Source organism: Atractosteus spatula, chromosome 2 (assembly GCF_055471065.1).
Source record: "Atractosteus spatula isolate fAtrSpa1 chromosome 2, fAtrSpa1.hap1, whole genome shotgun sequence".
NCBI lineage: Eukaryota > Metazoa > Chordata > Actinopteri > Semionotiformes > Lepisosteidae > Atractosteus > Atractosteus spatula.
In genome coordinates, this window is record NC_142707.1 from 66,200,104 (window position 1) to 66,220,788 (window position 20,685).

Consider the following 20,685-nt stretch of genomic DNA (forward strand, 5'->3'; position numbering starts at 1 on the left):
GCACCTCTCAACACTGCTTTGAAAAGCCACCTGAGAGAGTGATGGGACAGACCTACTTTCCCCTCTTCCCTGAGCTGCTACGCAAACGTCTGTGTGTAGTTAGACGTCCGCTACAGATACCGGAACGGCAGCACGCACTAACAACTTGCTTTCAGCAGAGCGAACTTGAGCTGTCCGTGTGAGAGTTGCGGCGACTTCAGTCTCTTCGGCCCAACTGGGAGCAGCCCGTTCTCTTCTCTGACACGCTTCCAGACGGTCGCCATGGAGATGCAGTCGCCTAAGGCAGGAGCTCCCCGGGCCTGGTCCTGGAGCTGCTCGGCGTAGATATTTTAAAGTTTCCCTTACTCGGAAGCGAGGGGTTTCATTTTACATATGAAATGCCACGGTTAAAAGGGAGCCTCCAACGGGCTGAAGAGTTGAAAGGAGTCAAATGGTTCAAACTAATCCTATTATTGAGTCAAACTGAGAGTTCAGTGGTGTAACAGGGAGCTGGGCTGGAACTGAAACCAGCCAGTGTGTGGTCCTCCTGCACCAGGACTGGGAGGCGAACTGAGGGAAGGGGAAGGCAAGACAGAGGATCCATGGAATTAATCGTAGTTACAGCAGACTCCCACTGCGCCCGACAGACGAGCACAAAAAACACTTTTCCCTCTCTCCGGGTGCTGCGAGAGAGACCTCCCAGTGGCCTCCTGGACTGTGCTGCTCCTACTCCACAGCTAGAGGGCTTGATCTTCAATCCACCCGGTAGCCAAGGTATTGCAATCGCGTGGAACACTCTGGTATTACAATTCCCGGTGCTTACTGCCGAACAGCGTCAGAAGGCAAGGCCCCGCGCGCAGTCCAAGTTCTCGCCTACACACAGTTAACAAACGTGGGAATTTGGAATGGGGTGTCACAAATAAAGCCATAACAATAATAAAACACACATGGAGGAGAAAAAAAGCCCTGCCAAATAAAGAGCAGATTTATAAAACATTTGGGGGAAAGAATCCCATTCGTGTATTTAAAACTATCCAACAACTTTACAGACATCCTACTTCAATCTAGAAAATCTCTAGGCTACACGACTATTGTTAGAACTATTTTATTGGCCTCGTTTTCCTTCATACGTCTCTTACACACGGACACAAAGCACTTAATTGAGATTTACTATAGCCCCAACTCTTTCATTGTCTGCCAAAACGCTGGTGCTGCCTTTGGAATGTGGTGTGCTTTCTCTTGTCACAGATCAAGCAGAGAATTAATAAACATTTCCCCCCGCTGCGTGTGTTGTTGTTAACAGGCTTACGTAACACATTCTAACGAGCAGCTGCTTGTGCCTTCGCTGAGCTCATCGCGGGTCTTCCCGAAAGGCGGCTCCGGCCCAGGCGAATGGCAAAGATCAAGTCCTGCTTCACCTCGGAGCCAGCGCATTCAGGTCGTCAGACACTACACACACAACCACCCAGGTGGGCTGCCAGATTAAACCGTCCCAGCACACACACAAAACTGCTTTCCTCCGGGTTTTCAAGGGCAGCTAAATAAAAACCAGCACAAACGTCAAACCTACGCCCGATTTAATTAGCGGGACCTTACAAGCGCAGAATGTCCGAGACGGTGCTTTAAAGGAATCTGTTCTAAATCATATTCATTCATACCTTGCTTTCTTGTAAAGGCGTTAAAAAAGGAATGAACAGCTTTGCACATTGTCAGTGTGCTAAAACTAAACAGCAGAATTCCCCAAAGTAAACAGAACACTTATCCTGCCACAAAACCTACGATATAAGCAAAAAAAAAGAGAGACTGGGACAGGAATGGCCTCGATCAAGTCACGATCAACAAAATTATTATTCAAGATATTTCAAATGTTCTCCTTAAACATGCGTGTATTGGATTATATTATTTCTTCATTAGTTAAAAAGGGACAGTGCAGGCTTTGACAGTCTTGTGACTTTTTTTTTGATAACCTTTCAAATATAATTCCCATTTTGTTTTGTCTCCTGCAAGTGCAATGTTGTAAGAAATGAAAATGCGGCCGTTCGCGCTGTTACCGGCGTCGCGCGTTTACACGGTGCCAGTAAACGGTTCAACCAAACCTCCAAACCTGCGAGAGAAAGTGTCATTCGGATGTGGCTCATCTTCGATATGCCTTAAAAGATACTCACGCATGGCTGGAACTAGAGCCAAAGCGTTTTGGTTTTATCCCACAGCCCCCCCACACACACAAAAAGAGCCAGTGAACCCCAACGTGACGTGATGGCAAAGAGCTCTCTTCGCGCTCTGAACGGCGCCAGGAGCGACGCTCTCCGGAAAGCCTTCCGCACTATACGACCCTCTGACATGCCAGGTAAATTCAACACTTCTTCCACTTCTACGCATTTTCCTGACAAGCGTGCGCTCCGCGGCGCTGCTGTCCACCTTCACTCTTCGGGGAACACGCTGTTGCTGCTCAACTGAAAGCGGCACCAACAGAACAGCACAAAAACGGCAGGTCTTCAAATCTGCTGGCGGTTAAAAACCGGGGGAACCCCTGGACAAGCACACCAAAACACAACTGAGGAGGAATTAACATAAATGATTTCTCTGTATAGAAAATACAGTGCAGCACCTACTACATACAACAGAGAAGGGCAATGTATTTTCAGGCAAATAAAAACATTACTTAATAGATTAATTTTCCCATCTTAGCTGCATTTAGGTCTCATCGTCCAGGTGCAACCCCTTTGCGTACAGTGCCTATAGGATGCCTACAGACCCTTGCCAAAGCAACACATTTTGTGGTTAAGAACCTGAAATCAAGACACATTCAACAAGAATGTATTTGTATTTGTTTACACATTGTATCACACAGCTTCCGAGTGAACACCCAATGCTCAGCCATTTTGAAAAGTAATTACACATTTAGACGTAGAAAACTGGCTGGGTAAGTGTACACACCCGCCTTAGCTACAGCGCTGGTAAACTAGCGCGGGTTTAAGCAAGTGCTTTCCAAATCATACAACGCGAGTTTGGTTTTTGGTGCTGGCAGTGATAGACCTGCTTATTCAGCAGAGGGGTTTCAGGGTCAAACAGGTGGATCCTTACGGTGTCAAAGGCAACCAGACAGCGATGGTGTCCCCCGTCGCAACGCCGCACCAATTCCCGACAGGCGCCAGATCTGTCGCACCCATGTCGACTGAAGAGCCCCGGGGTGGCACAACAGGATGAGCCTTCTTGTTTCTAAGGTGTCTGCGGGTGATCTTCTCAACGGGGCGCGTGGGCTGATCTTTAAGTTGCTCTGCCCCCTCACAAACTCAGTCTGAGCACGAATGAGCCGAACAACTTGTTGAACGGGCACCTCCATCCGCTGCCTTGATGAGTATTGCAGAATCGTGAACGCTGGTTTATCAGTCTTCAAACATTTTTCTCCTCTCGTGCACACTGGACCAGGGTCCACAAGCTCCCAAAAGACCCTCTTCAGTCAGCTCCCTGGATCTTTAACATCCGCTGTGAGTTATTTGCTTATCTGATGCCGTTTGAATATTGAAAAACAACTCTGCGCCCAGAGTGGTCCTTTCACTGTATGTGTTGCCAATTGCTATTATCCTCCTAAATTTGGGGCCCAAGCGTCCGCTTGCCAGCGGAAGGGATGTGAATGATTTTGTTTTTGCTCCAGTTCCCCACCTGCAACAAGTCTTGTGTCCCCAAGCAATAAGGAAATTGTAGTGATGTCCTGTCAGCACACTGCTATTTAGCCTCTTTCCTGGGGAAATAAAAGTTAGAAAGTACAACTGTACAGAACAGTTTCCTGTGGGACTGGATCCCTGTGCACCATGAAACCATTATGCAAACAGTTTTAAAAAAATCCACTTTCCATTCAGCTCTGCTTGAAGGAGACAACAGAATCCAAGGACATATCTGAGCTGCTTGCTTGAGGTAAAGTGCTGGACAACGGCATTGAGCGTAACATGCAGAAATAGGATCAAAGAGACTTTAAAATCAAGTAAAAGCAGCACCATACTTAGTGTATTAGTGGGCAATATAACCATAGCTCCGTTAAAACTTGTTCCATTCACCTGATGCGGTGTCTTCCAGCCAACCAGTTTGCAGTTAAAGAAAAAGTCAGAACCAGAAAGCGTTTCAAACGCACAGCTCAAGGATTTCCACTCCACTCAAGGCCCTAATCAAGACAAGCCTGGGTGTGTACGCGCCACATACCAGCTGTTTAGTGTGTTTAGGCAGATCAGGGAAAAAAACGGCTTGTAATTCGATTGGTCCAATGAACAGAGACAGAGTTTTCATAATTTTATCGCTGTTCGCCGCGGCTGGCTGCCTGTCAGGCCTTCGCCAAAGCACAGGTTCCCATTTGAATGACATATGGATTCAGCCAACCAGAGATGTTAGAACATTAAATACCACAAACAGACATGACAGGAATACAAACGGGCCCGTTAATGCTCTGCACTCTGTGTAGTTCTGCTAAGGAGCCTGGAGTTGCGATGACACCGGAGCATGGAGTGCCTGACTGACACACAGAGCAGTCTACCCCCTGCCCAGTCCGGCCCACACACCACGTCTGAACACCACCCACCACCCAACTACAGCACTGCACCTACAGAGTGAAGCCTGCAAGGGAAATCGATGGAGCTATTGAGCGTCCATGTCACAGACGGATATTTTTTATCATAAGTCAGGCTATTGTACAGAGGTATCTGTACACAGAACACAATTTCCTTTGGAATATCTCACACTGTACTCTATGTATTTCTGGAAACCTTTTTTTACTTTGCAAGAGGTTATATTTGCTGCACAAAACGTTCATCTTTACCTAAACCGCACAGATTCAGACGGACAGGGCACTGTTACAGCTGCAAACGAAAGAACGACAGGAGCTTTTTGACTCAAGCAAACATACCGTACCATAAAGGAAACGGCACTTTGCTTAGCATGTGGGTTCACGAGAGAAACAGCCTGACCTCAGGATTTCACAGAGAACAAAGTCATCCAAGCTAAATCTCCCTAATCTTGTGGTTTGCGTTCTTGTTTTCCTCAGAAAAACATCTGACATTTCATGAATGAACGGTTCCTCAGAGACTTTTATTTAACAAAAAACACAGAAGTTATAAGCGTCTTCATCTCACTGGGCATAAGCCTTATTAATTATACAACACAAGATGTGGGATTTAGCATATGAAATATTAATAGAGCACTAAGCAATGGTATACTGCAGCACGGATTTCAATCAATGAACATGAATAATTATTATTACACCCATTATAAAGTGCTGTATCGCAACTGCAAAAACTGTAGTTCTGGAGACGTCCCGGCAGACCCCCGGAGCTCCGGTTTATGCTGCAAGCAGGCGGCACTGCGTCAGCTTCCGGTCCAGCCACAGACATAAACGTTCTCCATCTAAACTTATGACCCTGCTTCGAGGCAAAACCAAAAGATTCACGTTTCTCACATCACTTCATTCTCCTGGACTCTGCTGAATTATCCTGAGCCTCGGGGAAGACAAGCGCAGCCTGTGATCTGTGCGTGTGAAATAACGGTGGGCTTTCCCCTGTCTTTTTATTTCAATAAGTGCATCGGGGCGCCACGCTCGGCCGACGTCACCGCCAGAGGAGGAAGAACAGCCCACACATCAAAAGCAAGGGGTCACGCTAAAGCTCAGCTCTGGAGCACCTGCTGGTGGGAATAATTGGGACAAGAGTATGGGACAGGGTGGTGGGCTTCAAAATCACCCCCCCCCCCCCCAACAGGACAAAAGTGATCCTTCTGACCAAACCCACATTCTTCTGTACAGCAGCATACAGCAGGGGACACTGTTGGGCTTATAGAGGTCAAACAATCAGTTCCAGCGTCCTATTACTGGTTTTCAGTTTTCGAGATCACCAGAAAAGGAATTCGGCTTTAAAAACCCGCACGCTTTCCAGCAGTCCTTAAAATTCTGCTGAGCTGTCCTTGGTGGTTACTGCCTGTTAAGCAGAAATGTGAACTGGCCTTGTCTTGCAGAAGACTAAGCAGACTTGAACATAGCTGGTGTGGGCTGCTGAAATGATCAGGTATGTAGTACAGAGCATAAATCTGACTATACTCTGCCAAATACACACTGTCCCAAGTATTAGGCTAATAATATTCTGATTACATTTTGGGAACCTTGATTCATCAAAGGAAAGCAGGAAAAACCCAAGCCACATTATAAATGCGAAAAAGCAGCTCAGCCAAGATTGGCATACCAAATCGCTTAGTAATTTACTATGCTTGGAAATCACCTTCTGAAAAGCACCCGTCACTAATCACTGGCAAACTGCTTTTTTTCCTTTTCCCTCCAATATACCTGCAGGGCTGCAGACGGCAAACCAATGAGGAATTTTAAATATAAATCTTCACAAAGCATTTACTACAGCCCTAACACCGAACCAACCAAATCAGCAATAAAAAGACAAATTACACAGTTCCACCACTGAGCTTACAACCTGCCGAGAATGCCTGATGATATTACGTGCTAACTGGAAGAGACAAGGGGTCACAACTCCATCAACTTGTAAACTAGACAGGATAGATTCACGCATGTTCTGATTTAAAAATGAAACCTGTTACCCATAAACATTAAATGCTCTGTGAACAAGGAGCAGTAGTCTGGACATACCAAGACAGAATAGCAAGCCACACATAGAAGCACTTGCTGGAAGAGCTAAACAACATTCAGCTTTGTCAGACAGAAAAACAAGACAAAGATGAAGCAAAATTACGGGGGAGTGGAAAATTAAGCAGTCCAGTAGGTGGTCCTGAGACCATAAATTTAATTTTCCATCCCTACTTACAGTCATTTTAACTTTCTGGCCATGTTGAAGCTGTGGCACAAAAAGGAAGGAAAAAAAACTTCTAACTTCCAACAGTGGGAGTCCTGATGGGAGAGCGCCCCTGGTCAGATTACAGCAGCGCGTGGGATTCCTCTTTTCTGCCTCCTGTAGTTCTAGTAGAAGCAGCACTTTCGGGAATTTCACAGTGATGTGAAGGGGGCTCCACACGTCACCAGATCATGGGGTGCGCTTACTTTTCCCACACAAGGCTACTGAACTCTGGCTGTTTTTTTTTTGTTGTTGAATAAATCATGACAATGTCAAATTTGTGTGTGTGGTATCTGTCACATGAGGTAAGATTTATCTGCTGTTCAGACTTGATGAGGACTAGGTGCAGGTAAAATACAGTATGTCTTAATACCTAAAACGACAATCTTCAGGGGGCGTACTTTATTTTCCACCTCACTCTTGTACTCATGGATGTGAGCTCACAGCCCTGTCCATTGAAAAGTATAACACATACACTAAAGATATATAGATTTGTAGTCAAAATTAAAATAGTTAACCCCCCAAAAAAGAAATACACTCCTCAAGGATTAAGGTAAACACTTTATAATATACTTCAGTAATAAACCCTTTATTAATCCTTTATAGGCCCTCCATAGATAATACAAAGTATATTCATTATAATAGACTAGTTATAAAGGTAATTATTAACACTCAGTTTTAATAATTGTAACATCTCCAGCCAGCCATTGCAACACCAGCAGCCATATTACTCTGCAACTCACAACTAGCAGCCCACTGAAGCTCAGCAGGTGTGAGCCTGGTCAGTACCTGGGTGGAAGGCCTATTGGGAGAGCTAAGGTTGCTGCTGGAAGAGGTATTAGTGGGACCAGTAGGGGGCGCTCACCCTGCGGTCCATGTGGGTCCTAATGCCCCAGTATAGTGATGGGGACACTATACTGTAAACAGGCGCCGTCCTTCAGATGAGAGGTAAAACCGAGGTCCTGACTCTCTGTGGTCATTAAAAATCCCAGGGTGTTTCTCGAAAAGAGTAGGGGTGTAACCTTGGCGTCCTGGCCAAATTTCTCATTGCCCCTTATCAATCATGGCCTCCTAATAATCCCCATCTCTGACCTGGCTTCATCACTCTGCTCTCCTCCCCACTGAGAGCTGGTGTGTGTGAGTGTACTGGTGCACTATGGCTGCCGTCGCATCATCCAGGTGGGGCTGCACACTGGTGGTGGTGGAGGGGAGTCCCCATCACCTGTAAAGCGCTTTGAGTGGAGTGTCCAGAAAAGCGCTATATAAGTGTAAGCAATTATTAATTATTATTATTATTACTATTATTATCTCCGATTTTAATGCAGACAAAACAGTTCAGAGATTCCAGATTTACTTTTGTCAAAAGCAGTCGGTAATGTTTAGACATGTTTGTCATTCGTCTAAGAACTGCTGGTGGTCTAGATGTTCGTTACACATCACCCATTGCAAAAGTATTAGTTAATGTCTGTTTTTACAATAAAGTGCTACAAAAATTCACAGCTTCACACATCACATGACAACAAAAACATGACGACTACTGTTTCTTGTTGCTGCTTTTTAAAGTTTAAATATTGTCTTGAATCTGCATCAAAGGACAAAAGAAGTTCCAGCAAAAAGACTTAGATAAGAAGGTTGCAATAATGTTTCCAATGGTGTTTTGACAAAGTGAAAAATATTTAACTGAAAGAAAAATACAGCAACACCTCCCAATTAAAGTGTCTGCTTCTAAAATTATCAAGGGAAAAACTTACAAAAGTCAGCCCTCTTCTAGAGAATACATAAAACAATAAAACTCTTAAAACCGTAACTTATTAACACAATATAGGGAGCAGGGACCCCCAGGAAACTCCAGACTGGGCAGCGACCTGAAGTCCACTCTGCTTTTCCATGAGTGCAGAGCAAGACAAAACAAGAGACGACGTGGAATTAGACACACAATCTAAGCCATTTGCCAGTGAAAAGCGCTCTGAACAAATGACCTAATTGAACTGATCCATAAAAATCCATTTATAATTATCATGAAAATTAAGATGAATTCAGAACAGCTAATTATAGAAGAAACGCACATTTCCACCAGCAACCTCCTGAAATATTTCTCTACTTGCTCCCTTAAGCACACAACACAATATTCTTTTAGGCACTCAGACAGGTCTGGAAATCCATCCCAAACAACAGTTGAGCTTCTAACATTACAGGCTAGGTAAGTTTTTCCTATTAATACATTTAACTACCACATTCCTGCCCAGTACAGCGTACAAAGCTTGAAGGTGAAGCTTGAAGCTACAGTATATGGTCACAATATACAATAAAAAGCCTCATTGGAGTATAATGGAAAATTTGTCCACATGTACATATAAAAACGGGTATATAAAGTCTATTTTTGAACATGAACAGTATCTCACACCGATTTACTGGCTTCAATCCTATCACACGTGACGCAGTGCAAGCAGGAAGCCTTTAGAAACGTGACTGAGAGGTTACAGGTTCAAGTCCCTGCTACAGACACGGCTACTGCACTTTCAGAGAGGTACTTTACCCCTGTTGCCCCAGTATATCCAACTGGATAAGCAGGGTTCAGCAGTGCTGGGGGGTCGTCTTTGCAATGGTCTTGCTTCCAGTCCAGGGGTGGGGTGGCACGTACTCTCTAGTCCTCTTAACACCACAGAAACAGTGTGCCTGAACCGGCTCCGGCCAGTTCAACCACACTGGCATGGATTACGCCTTGTACCTTTTATGGGCAATTTGTTTAGTGGTTTTTCAGGAAAAAAGAAAGAATATTACATGGTACCATATACAATAATAAAAAAATGTGAACAATCATCATGGCGTGAGAGACGTGGTACCTAAACTAGCTGTGCAAATCCAACAATAATATAAAAACAGGAATAAAGGAGTAGGAAAAAAGGAAACCGTACTTTTCACCCTGTACCTTCGACCTTGTATTGCAGACTTTGTGCCTCAACCACATCTGAGCCAGTTAGTCCATAGCACAGTGTGATGTTATGCGGATTTGTGTTGTCATATACTGTCATGAGCCATCTGACAGCAGGCGACAGTTGAGTTAAAGATACAAGTGCTACATAAGAGTTGGACGAAGGGGTCCAGGAAAAATGCATATATTTTTTGTGAGTGGGGGGGGGGGGGAGGGCAGCCGAGTTTTAGCTGTCCATGGACGAGGGAGGCGGGTAAACATGGTGGAAGACAGAGATGACCAAAGGGTGCTTCTCCAGAAAGCTTTAAGAGCACCATATTCAAGAATAACGATTCAACGGCAACTGGACCATTCCTGGGTACGCCATTAATCCAGACTGCACAGGAATGGACCATAGCATAAAGGAGCAGACATACGAGGAGGGGAGAAGGAAGAAGGAAGAGAACAGGAGCCATGAGCTACGAGAAATTCCCTTTTCTACCCGCGCTGGTGGAATTCTGTCCGGGTAATCTGAGCACTATGAAAAGTACTAGACCCTCAGCATTATTATACAAGATCTTGTCTCATTTATCCTAGAGAATTCTGCTTTCCAATATTGTAGACTCCTCAGGCTAAAACCTTCAATTCCATTTTAGTGACGCTTTGTTAGACTGGGAAAATTGATTCCCATTTAATAGTGAATATCTGTGTTTTAGAGAGGGAGATTTAACCCTGGATAGGATCCATATTTATTTGGTGACAGGTTCCCTCCCTTTTGCCTGTTAAGGTGTTTTGTTGTATTTTTACATGACCGAGACAGACATCTAGAATTCGCCAGGTCTAAGATAAGGATTATGAAACATACTGATTGTACGGTAAATGTTGTAGTATTTATATAGTTGTAGAAATTATTGTTAATAGGTATGCATTTGTTTTATGCAAGTTTAGGCCTGATTATTACTCTATTATCAGGCTTTGCCAGAGAACAAAAGAACACACTCTTAATGCCCAGTAATACATAACTTTAAGGGGGTGAACTAATTCATCATTATATTCACTTGCATAGCAATCTGGTGTCGAAATCTTCATTTTTTAATACCCGCCTATTTTCTTACAATATCAAAAAAGGGAAAAATGCCCCATTATGATCCAGCAACACACCCAGGACCTCTATACCCTACCTCTGAGCCCTTCAAATGACTCAAGGTCAGTTACAAATGAGAGGAGGCCATTCAGACATCAACCCGTTTAGCAGGCAGGAGCTAACGTATTCGAGGATCTCTTCCAGCTCTTCCTTGAAAGAAGCCCGAGTTGCATACTCCCACAGATCTTTGGGTAAAACATGGCCTCCTCTTCTCTCTTATGCATTTTGCACACGGCGTCAACCTGCGTTCTCTGGTTCATGTCCAGTGTGAGGTATAGTCTATAGACTTTTCAGTTCAGTTTATTGTCATATGCACAAGTGCAATGAAATGCTTATTTGCATGTATGCTCCAATACAGAGACATTAAGGAAACACCAAAAATATCAACACAGAACAGCAGCAAATAGCATGCAGCTTAGAGAAACAAACACACCAGTGTGAGCCAGTGGTTGGGGTAGAGTTCAGTAATCTGACAGCTTGTGGGAAGAAACGGTCTCTGAGCCTGGAAATCCTGAGGAAATTTCCATTCTTTCCATTACTGCCATTATTGCCAGCAAACAAAAGAAAATATACTTATTGAACACACTTCATTAATAAAAAAAGACACGATGCGCATTTCTCGGTTGACTCAGTCTGAACAGCTTACTACCGCTACTCCGAGAGCAAAACTTCTACTCTGAGAACTGGGGGCTTCCTGCCCAGTTTCAAGCAGAAATAGGAGTAGTTGCAGAAATAGAGGCAAAGAGCTATCAAAGAGAAATGCACACTGAGAAGAAAAACATTACCAAAAACCTCCGTCTCACGTCATGCTTGAAACGTTGGAATAAATGCATACACTCCGAGAAACCCTCAGGTAGTTGGGCTCCCTAAGTAGCAATGAGGTTTTCAGGCTTACCAATCAAAGACATATTTACCTTAGAATTTCTTAGACTTGGCTCTTTATCACAGATCTGCTAAAAGGGGACATGACTGGCAAAGGCTGCATAAAAACTGCGGTATTTATTTGTAACTAATGGAAGCACAACACTTTTCCTCGCGAGGCAGACGGGTGGCGTGATTTAACACGAGAAGTAATAAAAGTTACAAATGAGAGGAGGCCATTAGGCCCATCAATGCTCGCTCTCTTCCTACTCACTAATTGATCCTGGAACTTCATCTGTTCTGCCGCTGAAGAACCCCGATTAATCAGCGCCAGCACTGTGGCCTGGCTGCACTTTCCACACACCCATCACTCTGCATTACAAAATGGAGCTCCATGCCTTCTGTCCTTCCTCCCGGTCTGTAAGCGTGCTCTGTGATCCATGTGCTGACGTTATTGATGCACCGACTGCAATGGACTCTGATTACCCTGATCAGGACAGCAAGAACTTCAAGGACTTCAAGGACTTTCCTGAAGCCTTCAAGGTCTTTGCCCATCAATTCCCCATCAGCACTGATCAAAAACAACCCCTATGAAGCTCACGCAGAGCTCTAGGGGCTGCCTGGTTAAACTGTGGTGAAATTCCTCTCTGTTTCAGTGACTTAGTGTTTGATTTAGTGTTTATAGTTACGACAGAAACGATTCCACGATATGAAAAAAAGACTTTTTTGTTAAAAAGGACCATCACCCCTTTCTAAAAAGCCTGCTGCAATTTAAAACAAAAAAGTGCTTTAAGATGTTCATCCACTGTGATAAAGGATTCTTTGAGAATTTCACAGAAAGGAATACTTTTAACCTCTTGCTTCAAGGGTAAATGTTTTGGCAGAACACTCTTGAAATTCGAGGAACACAATTACACATGCACGTTCGTTAAATGAGCATTGAAAAACAAGAATTCCAAGGCCCACCACAAAATGTGGAAAGACTGTGCTGTTTGCTTTCTTTAAAAGAACAGGCAAGGAGAAAGTACTAGTTCCACTGTGATTAAATAGTACAATTCGACTGTTTTGTAACGGTGCTTAAGAACAGCTCTGCATATTAGTAATGATTTCTCCGAGCTTTGATGGCATATTTTCACTCAATTCAAAAGCTGAGGGAAAGGGATTTTTATTTTTACATCAAACATCCTGTATTCTTTAGATTCTCTCATTCCCTGCTGCCCCCTTCAATGCCCTGGGGAATTATTGTGGAACTGACACCGTTTATTTACAGGTCCGCTCAATTTCCATGAAGACGTCCAGAAAAACAATGAATCCGTTAGATGCTTTTGACATCAAATCACGCAAACTCCTTTTTCTTTTTTGCTTCAGCTTCCAGCATCCCAATTTTCTCCTGATCTCGCTTGGCCTGGCATGTTACACTATTAATTATTAATATAAACAAACAGCGACACTTCAGGATTTCAGAAAATGTCCCATGACCGGTGGGAGGTGCGTGTGGCGTTCATTTGTTTTGGGTAGACTGGCACATGAACGTAGACGACAGTTCCATTTTAAAATAAAGCCGTATCTCTTTGTAACAGTACGTAAACAGCACACAGTATAAAGGCCGTGAATGAAGAGTGAAACAGATTCATGTACTTTCAGAACTACCAACCTATTCAGGCAATGATCATAGCAGCTGGGTTAAAGAGAACTAGAACCATCGAATGTTATTATAGAGATTATAAAGGTTAATTCCAGGCTGAAAAGAGAAGCAAGGAAACACAACGTTTCGGCTGTGGAGCCTTCTGCGGGTGTGATGGGATCTGATGAAGTTAGTTATAAAGGGAAGATGATGTGGAGAGGTTAGCCGTAAAAAATCCTTAGCTGCTTTGATGTTGTTGTCAGAAAGGGCAATCTGTCCTTTGAGGGAGAAAACAACAAAAAGCATTAGTTTCCTCGAAAACTGTTGTAGAAGTCTCCAAGTGTTACTCTGGGTGGTGTCTGAGTCAAAGGAAAAAGTGTTCAATTTCAGACGAAATCCTTTAGGAATTGTATAACGACATCTGTAAAGGAATAGGAGGTGGTTAGAAAGCCTGGTCTTGGAACAGATCGCTGTGAAGAGACAAGAGTGAGAGAGGGGGGCAAATAGCCCAGGGAGGAGGAGGAGGAGGAATGAGATCTGGAAAAAGATTGAGAGGAAGGCACAGTGGGTCGCAGCAAAAGTAGGCTGAAGTAGCTCAAGTGGGGAGCTGCGTCAGCATGAGTAGGCTGCAAAGGAACAAGTAAAGGTTTATTCCATGCAGAAAAGAAGAAAGAAAACAACGTTTCAGCTGTGGAACCTTCTTCAGGTGTGATTCCTGAACTGCAGCTCGTATTACTGTTTTACTAGCTCAAGAAGGCAGACACCTGAAGAAGGCTCCACAACTGAAACGATGTTTCTCTCTGCCACATCGCCTGTCCTGGCACCTATCCCAGCAAGCAACAGGCAAAAGGTGGGGTACACTCTGGACAGGATGCCAGTCCATCGCAGAGCATGAAAATCTGCCCTGTCATGTGACGCCATCCAAAAAGGATCAACTAGACTGAACCGTTAAAATAAGAAAAAAAATACTAGCATTACCTACTGAAACCTTTTACACACTGGATTCCTGCACCGAAACTGACCAGTTGAAATCTTGAACTCAACCCTGTAGATCTTTCTCCTTATATGAACCGCTGGATGTCATACTGGAAATCAGCAAACCTTAAAGGTCAGTTTATTTCTTTACCAGTTATTGACAGACAGAAGAGACGGATACATGAGTTTTAGGACCGATGAAGACTGAAAATCCAAGTTTCCAAGCGTCTCCCTTTCCAACTGTGACCGAGTGACCCGTGACAGGACAGGACGAGGGCTAGTCCGCTCGTCAGACACACCCTTCCGCCTCGGACGCCGGTCGTAGGCCTCAGTCTCCTGCCCTACCCCAGAAACCGCACCGCTCAGTGAAGGAGACGAGGAGGAACATGAGAGAACCGTCCAATATTTTTTTAGTAAAACCTTAAAGCAATATTTGCCCACTGTCATCTTTGCAATGCCAGACAAATGATAGCTTCATCTGCCAAAAACATTTTGATGCATCTCCTATTTAAATGCGTTACAATAGATGAAATATTTAGCGCTTCTTATTATAAAGTCATTACTTTCTGCTAGTCGTTTTTTTCAAAACGACACTATAGTGGTTTTCCTTTAATGCCTGAAGATAATTACAACTTTGTAAGTTACATCTCCCCTAGCCACATCCAGGGATAACAACTGATTTTGCTAATTATTTTTTGTGACTGCTCAGTGACTGCCAAGACTACTTGTACTTGATTTTAAATAGAACAAATGAATGAGTTTTTTTTAACTCTTTACCCTGGACTTTTATATGGAACATACTGATGTCAGATCAGGGATTTAGGCAGCAGGTCTATGAGGCACTTGAAAGAGAAAAATCAAAGAAAACGTGTATTGCTTATTTCCAAAGGCTAGCCAAAATGATCAAACTCATGTAATTCATTTTTAATCAGGCACACAATGCCAAAGCTTTGTCAAAACCAAATGAAACAGAGACATGGTCCTTTATTACCATAAACATTCAGGAGGGGGTTCTCATGGAGACTCCAAAGCATCGCTCCACGGCCATTTTGTGCGTCTCATAAAACGCATCTTTTTACTACCTTGCTGACTTGGAGAGCTCCCTCAACAAAAGCAAGCTCAGTGGCTTTTTCCGCACGTGTTATCGGCGCGTCTCAAAGAGGCAATTACGAAACGGAGCATGTTCTTTAAAAGCGCAGAGGGCCGAGAGTTTATGAGAGAGCAGAGCGCGTCGGAGGCAAACCTGGCCTTGCTGTGTGCGCTGGGAGCTCCTGGGAGATCGTTTAAGCGTCCCTCTCCAGCCAATGCTAAACTGTAAAACGAGCCAGGTGTGAAAACGCACGGTTTCTTTGAAGCACAGCAATCTCTTTAAAAGCTATTAACTGTGGGGCCTAAAGCCCAGTACACAACAGACCCCAGTTTAATTCCTGACTGACCGAAAACTGATCAAATCCCTGTTTTGTTGTGAAACTAGCATATCGATTCACTCAAGAGAAATGAAATGCCAGTAGTAAGAAAATACACTATACTGTTTGAACTCTCTTGCTATGTCAGGAAGACAATGCAGGGGTAATAAAGATACATTCCCTGGGGCCCAGATGATGAAGGATCTCTTCCACAAGTATGTTAAGGTCTGTGGTCAGGGGTTCGAGCTGGGGTTATGTCTCTTAACTGGCTGTGATTCCCCAAGCAGCAGTGCACTAGTGGGTGCGTGGGATTAATCGCCCTGGGCTCTCTCAGCAACACAGCGCCCCCTCTGGCCACCAGAAGCCTTGCAGGCCTGGGGCGCCGTCAGCTCCAACCAGCCCTGAAGCTCCAGTTCAGCTTCGTGGTGCCCGTGACGTACTGAAGAACGCACAGCATGAAGGAGGGCTAAATTTCAGACTTAATGAATGCAGCACAAGCTTTTGATCACCTAAACTTCCTCGTTCTTCCCTGGAGCGAGGTCGTGGGCTCTTTTGCTACGTAACGAGATGTAAAAAAAACACTCAGCTGGCAAATAACAAAATTAGATGGATACATCAGTAATAATTAGCCATTACAGATTCCTTAATGAAAGGGATAAAGCCACATCATCTTACCACCTCTACTTTTTTCTTTGGGAACAACAGGGACTAGAACCCCTAAATGTTTCCATATGCCAGTAATTCCAGCCTGGGCAAAATTGTATTCAGTAGTGAACAAAATCAGTTCAGACAGTACCTACAGTTCAAATAAAGTCATGATAAGGTAACATCGCATGCTGTAATGGTTTAGGAAAATGATTAAATCTGAAGGTAGGAAATGACCTGAACAATGGCTATCCGACAAGGCAAAGTGAAAACGGAGAGCAGGAGGTACCTGTGACTGAGGGTACTGCACTCCACCCATGGCGGCCTGGCTCCTCCCTGGCATTCCCATGGGGTAGCGGTGAGCCGTGGGCGACCCGTACGGCTGCCCAGGGTAGGCGCCGCTCTGCTGCTGCTGCTGCTGCGGCTGCTGGGAGTACGGGTTACTGCCCACCCCGTACAGCTGGGACCTCTTCATCGCCATGGAGTCCACGGCGCCGGCCTGCGGGACAGACAGCAAGCCCGTTACAGACGCTGGCCCGCGGAGCGCCCAGAAACCCCGCGCTTCCGGCACTGCCACGGGGTTATCGTCTTTCTTCGGAACCGGGCGGAGGAACCGCGATTGCGTGGAGGCCGTCGTTTCCTCGCGAGTGGAAATCCCTGCCCTGGATGATTTTCCATCTGTTTAACCGGCTGTTTCAGACAAGGGGGTGAGAAGCTTATCTTTGTCTTCCGAGACGCAAATTACAAAAACGCCCTCAGTCAGTGGCCAAGTCACGAGTGCCTGGACTAAGCTGCAGGAGGAAAATATTAACATTAAACATTGAACCTAACAACCCCGGATATTAAGGAGAACTGACTTGTTTAAATGACGAGTGGCAGGGATAAATGGTACAAGTAACTTCTTACTGGGAGCCAACGAATGTCAATTTTCTCTTCCGACCAACAGTATGAACATTTCTCAATGACGTCTCTCTCCTGCCGGCTGTGACTCACGGGGAGATTCGCAAGCCGCTGCAATGGTGTGTATGAACCCGGCAGCAGGGCGAGAGGACGAGAAGACTTGCGCCTTCAAACCATCCTCAAAGTCCACCTTTCTCTATCACCTCTCGAAGCTCAACCGCGGTATCCAGCTTCTCTGCATCTGCTCACCCTGGTCTGCGCTCCGTTACGCATCGTTTTTTGTCCCCCCCTCTCTCAGAATAACCGGCCATGTGAGTGTAATTCGGGGATATGCAATTCTCCCGTGGCGTCACAGACTCTTCCACGCAGCGTTAACCGAGACCCCTCTACCCTCCTTCATTCCCCCTGTCTAAGAGACCTGGACAATCAACTGCTGCTAAGTCACTGTTGTGCTCGTTCAACCAAGAAGAGGTGGGACTAATGAGGGTGACACAAGGAGGGTGGATTTCTTCTCTCCTTGCCCACCAAGAAGGAACTGCCCTCGCACACACACAGAGGTTACAAACGGCAGGAAGCCAGTCAGCCCATTCAGGTTGCTTGGTAGTTATTAGCTAATTGATCTAAGGGACTCATCCAGCTGCTTCTTGGAACAAGCCAGTGAGGCTTTAGTAACATGGCCGTGTAGCTTGTCCCATACACCCACAACCCTGTGACATAGCACTCCGTCTGTGGCCAGTCGTCCACTGTGGCTGCAACCCGTAACCTTAATTTTGTGTGCAACTTTAATTTTGTGATTTTTGTGAGCTCGCAGAACAGACATTTCATTGCCAGCAACTACTGCTGCACGCTGTATTGTTGTGCATTTCATAAATAAACTTTGATTTGATTGGATTTGATTTGATTTTGACCTGTTCCAGATTTTCACTTGGCTCTCCTTCACTTTCAGCTTCTGAAAGCCCCCCCCGCAACTTCTGCTGGGCAAAGAAACGTGCAAATCGCGTTGTGCAACTCCTTCACGGAACAGGAGAGGGCAAACGCCAGACCGGAAAGTATGTATTTACTCTTCGTTTAGAACAATTTTCAGCATTTTCAGCGTTCTAAGGTAAGCTTCCCCGCGTGTAATGCGAGGATGTATCCTCGTAATGTTGACACACACGTGCAATTCATAGACACGCTGAATCTGTGTCTCGCTGATCATGAAAGGTTGTTTTGTGTACAGAAATGTGCAAAGAGTGCAATTCCTACAGCAGGGAATACAGATCCACAAGAGGGTCAGGTTTCCTGTCCTCACACAGCATATTCCCAGGCCACCTCCCTGAACAGGGGGCTCAGACCTGTTCAAAAAGACTCCCTGTCTATGGACTTCCACTGCCGGCTGGGGGACACCGCCCATCTTCACGCTGGAAAGCTTTAAGGAGCTGAGCAGGGAAATCAGTTCCCTACAGCCTCCTTCCCACAGTAAACAGGATTTACTGCATAAACCTTCGGGGAGGAACAAGCGGTTTAACCCTCCTCCTCTCTCTCCAATTGGACACATCTCAAGTCCGCTAACTAGTGGTGTAAAATACAGTCAAACTTGTTGTCCGATGTAAATGCCTGCTTCACCACAGGATACCATCTACTCCGCACAAATTCCAAAATCCGCCGGGATTTATGATTTCTAACTAAGGCAAAAGTAGCCCGGGCAAGCTTCTTCAACGCCACTCTTTCGACATGAGCAGGAGACTTTCAGACGCCCCCCCTGCTCACAGTATTGTTGTTCCGAGCACAGAAGGAGAAACTGCTCCATTCAGTGCTAAACGAATGATTTCTTGAATCCGTGCTGAGCCTCTTCACACGTTATCGTGATTCCGTGCAAAACACCACAAAGCAAAGGCTTTGCGAACGGGAAAGCTTTAATTAAAATATTTTCTTGGGGGTCTCTGTGCTCCCCTCCCATTAAAAGAAAAATATAAAAGAATCAGCTACTGTAGGATTAGTCAAATGCCATGTCATTAGACTTTAACAAGTTGCTTTCAAATAATTTGTCAGTACTGAAAGAATCTGAGGTAACACATTAATTAATTCTGTGATTGCTTTGAAGCATCCTGCTATTCACAGCAATAAGCCTCTCACACACTACAGTATTATAACTGTGTGCGAAACTGAAATGTGATGACGTATTTTACTGGTCCTCTGTGCTGAGTTTTGTTCCAGCTGGATCCCTGACTTCAGGACACTATGCAGACTCTCCTCAACTGATGAATTTGCTCACTTATTCCTGACTACACAGCTCTTAACAGTTGATCAGCCTGAGGAAGAACAGACACACGTGGGAACCCGTATCACAAAACTCCCGCAGAGAGTCAGTTTTTCCTTCGTCTTCAGGGCAGCTGCCTACATTTCAGCAGGCGCACCTGGATGAGGGCAGCCCTGAAACTCACCGATTAGCACCAGCCGTGTTCAGCTGCTGAAGAGCCGAAAGCAACTTATTAAAAAAAAAAAAGGACTCAAAAACAGAAATCCAAAATAAATCAGACCGCTGTTTAAGAGCTCTGCTGGTGTGAAACCCAGAGGACACAAGAGTTACACAGGATCAGGACTGAGAGCCGCTGGTGTATCTCAAAGACCAGTCTGAAAGGGGCCATAAATATTAGGCCACTCGGAACACTCTCTGAAGAAAGAAATACATTATACAATAAGCCTTACAAAAAAATCATTGCATGAAAGAAAAATGCATTACCCATTTCTAGATGTTGAAAACATCTATTAGAATTAACAGGGATATGGAAAGATATTTACTGCCTGGGACATCTTACTACCTGGCTGGCTGGTTATTCAGCTACTAGATAAGTGTGGGAGGAGAAAAGATGTAGAGGAATAAGAGGCAATGACAACACCGCAGCTCATAGCTCACAGCTCACCCTTCATAGTGGCGTGCACTCTGGGATGGAAATGTAAAGTGGCAACATGACAAACTGACACAGTTTTAATAATCCAGAAACACGGGTTAAACTAGATGTAGAGATAGATTTTGTAGAAATCGGACTCTGGCCTGGGGCCACTGCTCCTGACCTGGCTTGAGGGAATTGTGAACGGACACCTGTTGGACGTGACACCTCAGAAACAGCTGAAAGGTGGGATAACATCATCAGGAGTAACCAAGGGGCCATAAGCGGACTGTTAAACCCCGATTCATAGCAATAACATGGCTGGCATCTGACTATAAACCCTCTGTAACACGGCTGGAGTTCAGAGCGCTGTCGAAGATACACCGTATATGTGTCTTCTTCACAGTTCACTGGAAGTGGCCATTTTCGTTACCATTAAACTTGTCTTCAATGTCATTTGGCAGCCCAAGGAAGGCAATACAGGGGTGAAATGCTGTATCTGTCAATGAATAACCTTAAACATACATTCAGGCTCGA

The 20,685-nt window shown here is 44.8% G+C and overlaps 1 protein-coding gene across 5 annotated transcripts in view; it reads right to left on the reverse strand.

The window, feature by feature from the left end:
- The window catches only part of arid1b (AT-rich interaction domain 1B), a 236,383-nt gene that overhangs the window by 184,795 nt on the left and 30,903 nt on the right, over positions 1 to 20,685 (reverse strand). For all 5 annotated transcript variants that reach the window (XM_088933099.1, XM_088933090.1, XM_088933107.1 and 2 more), the window contains exon 2: positions 16,668 to 16,877. In XM_088933099.1, the coding sequence (XP_088789225.1) occupies positions 16,668 to 16,877 (210 nt within the window). The remainder of the gene's footprint in view (positions 1 to 16,667; positions 16,878 to 20,685) is intronic.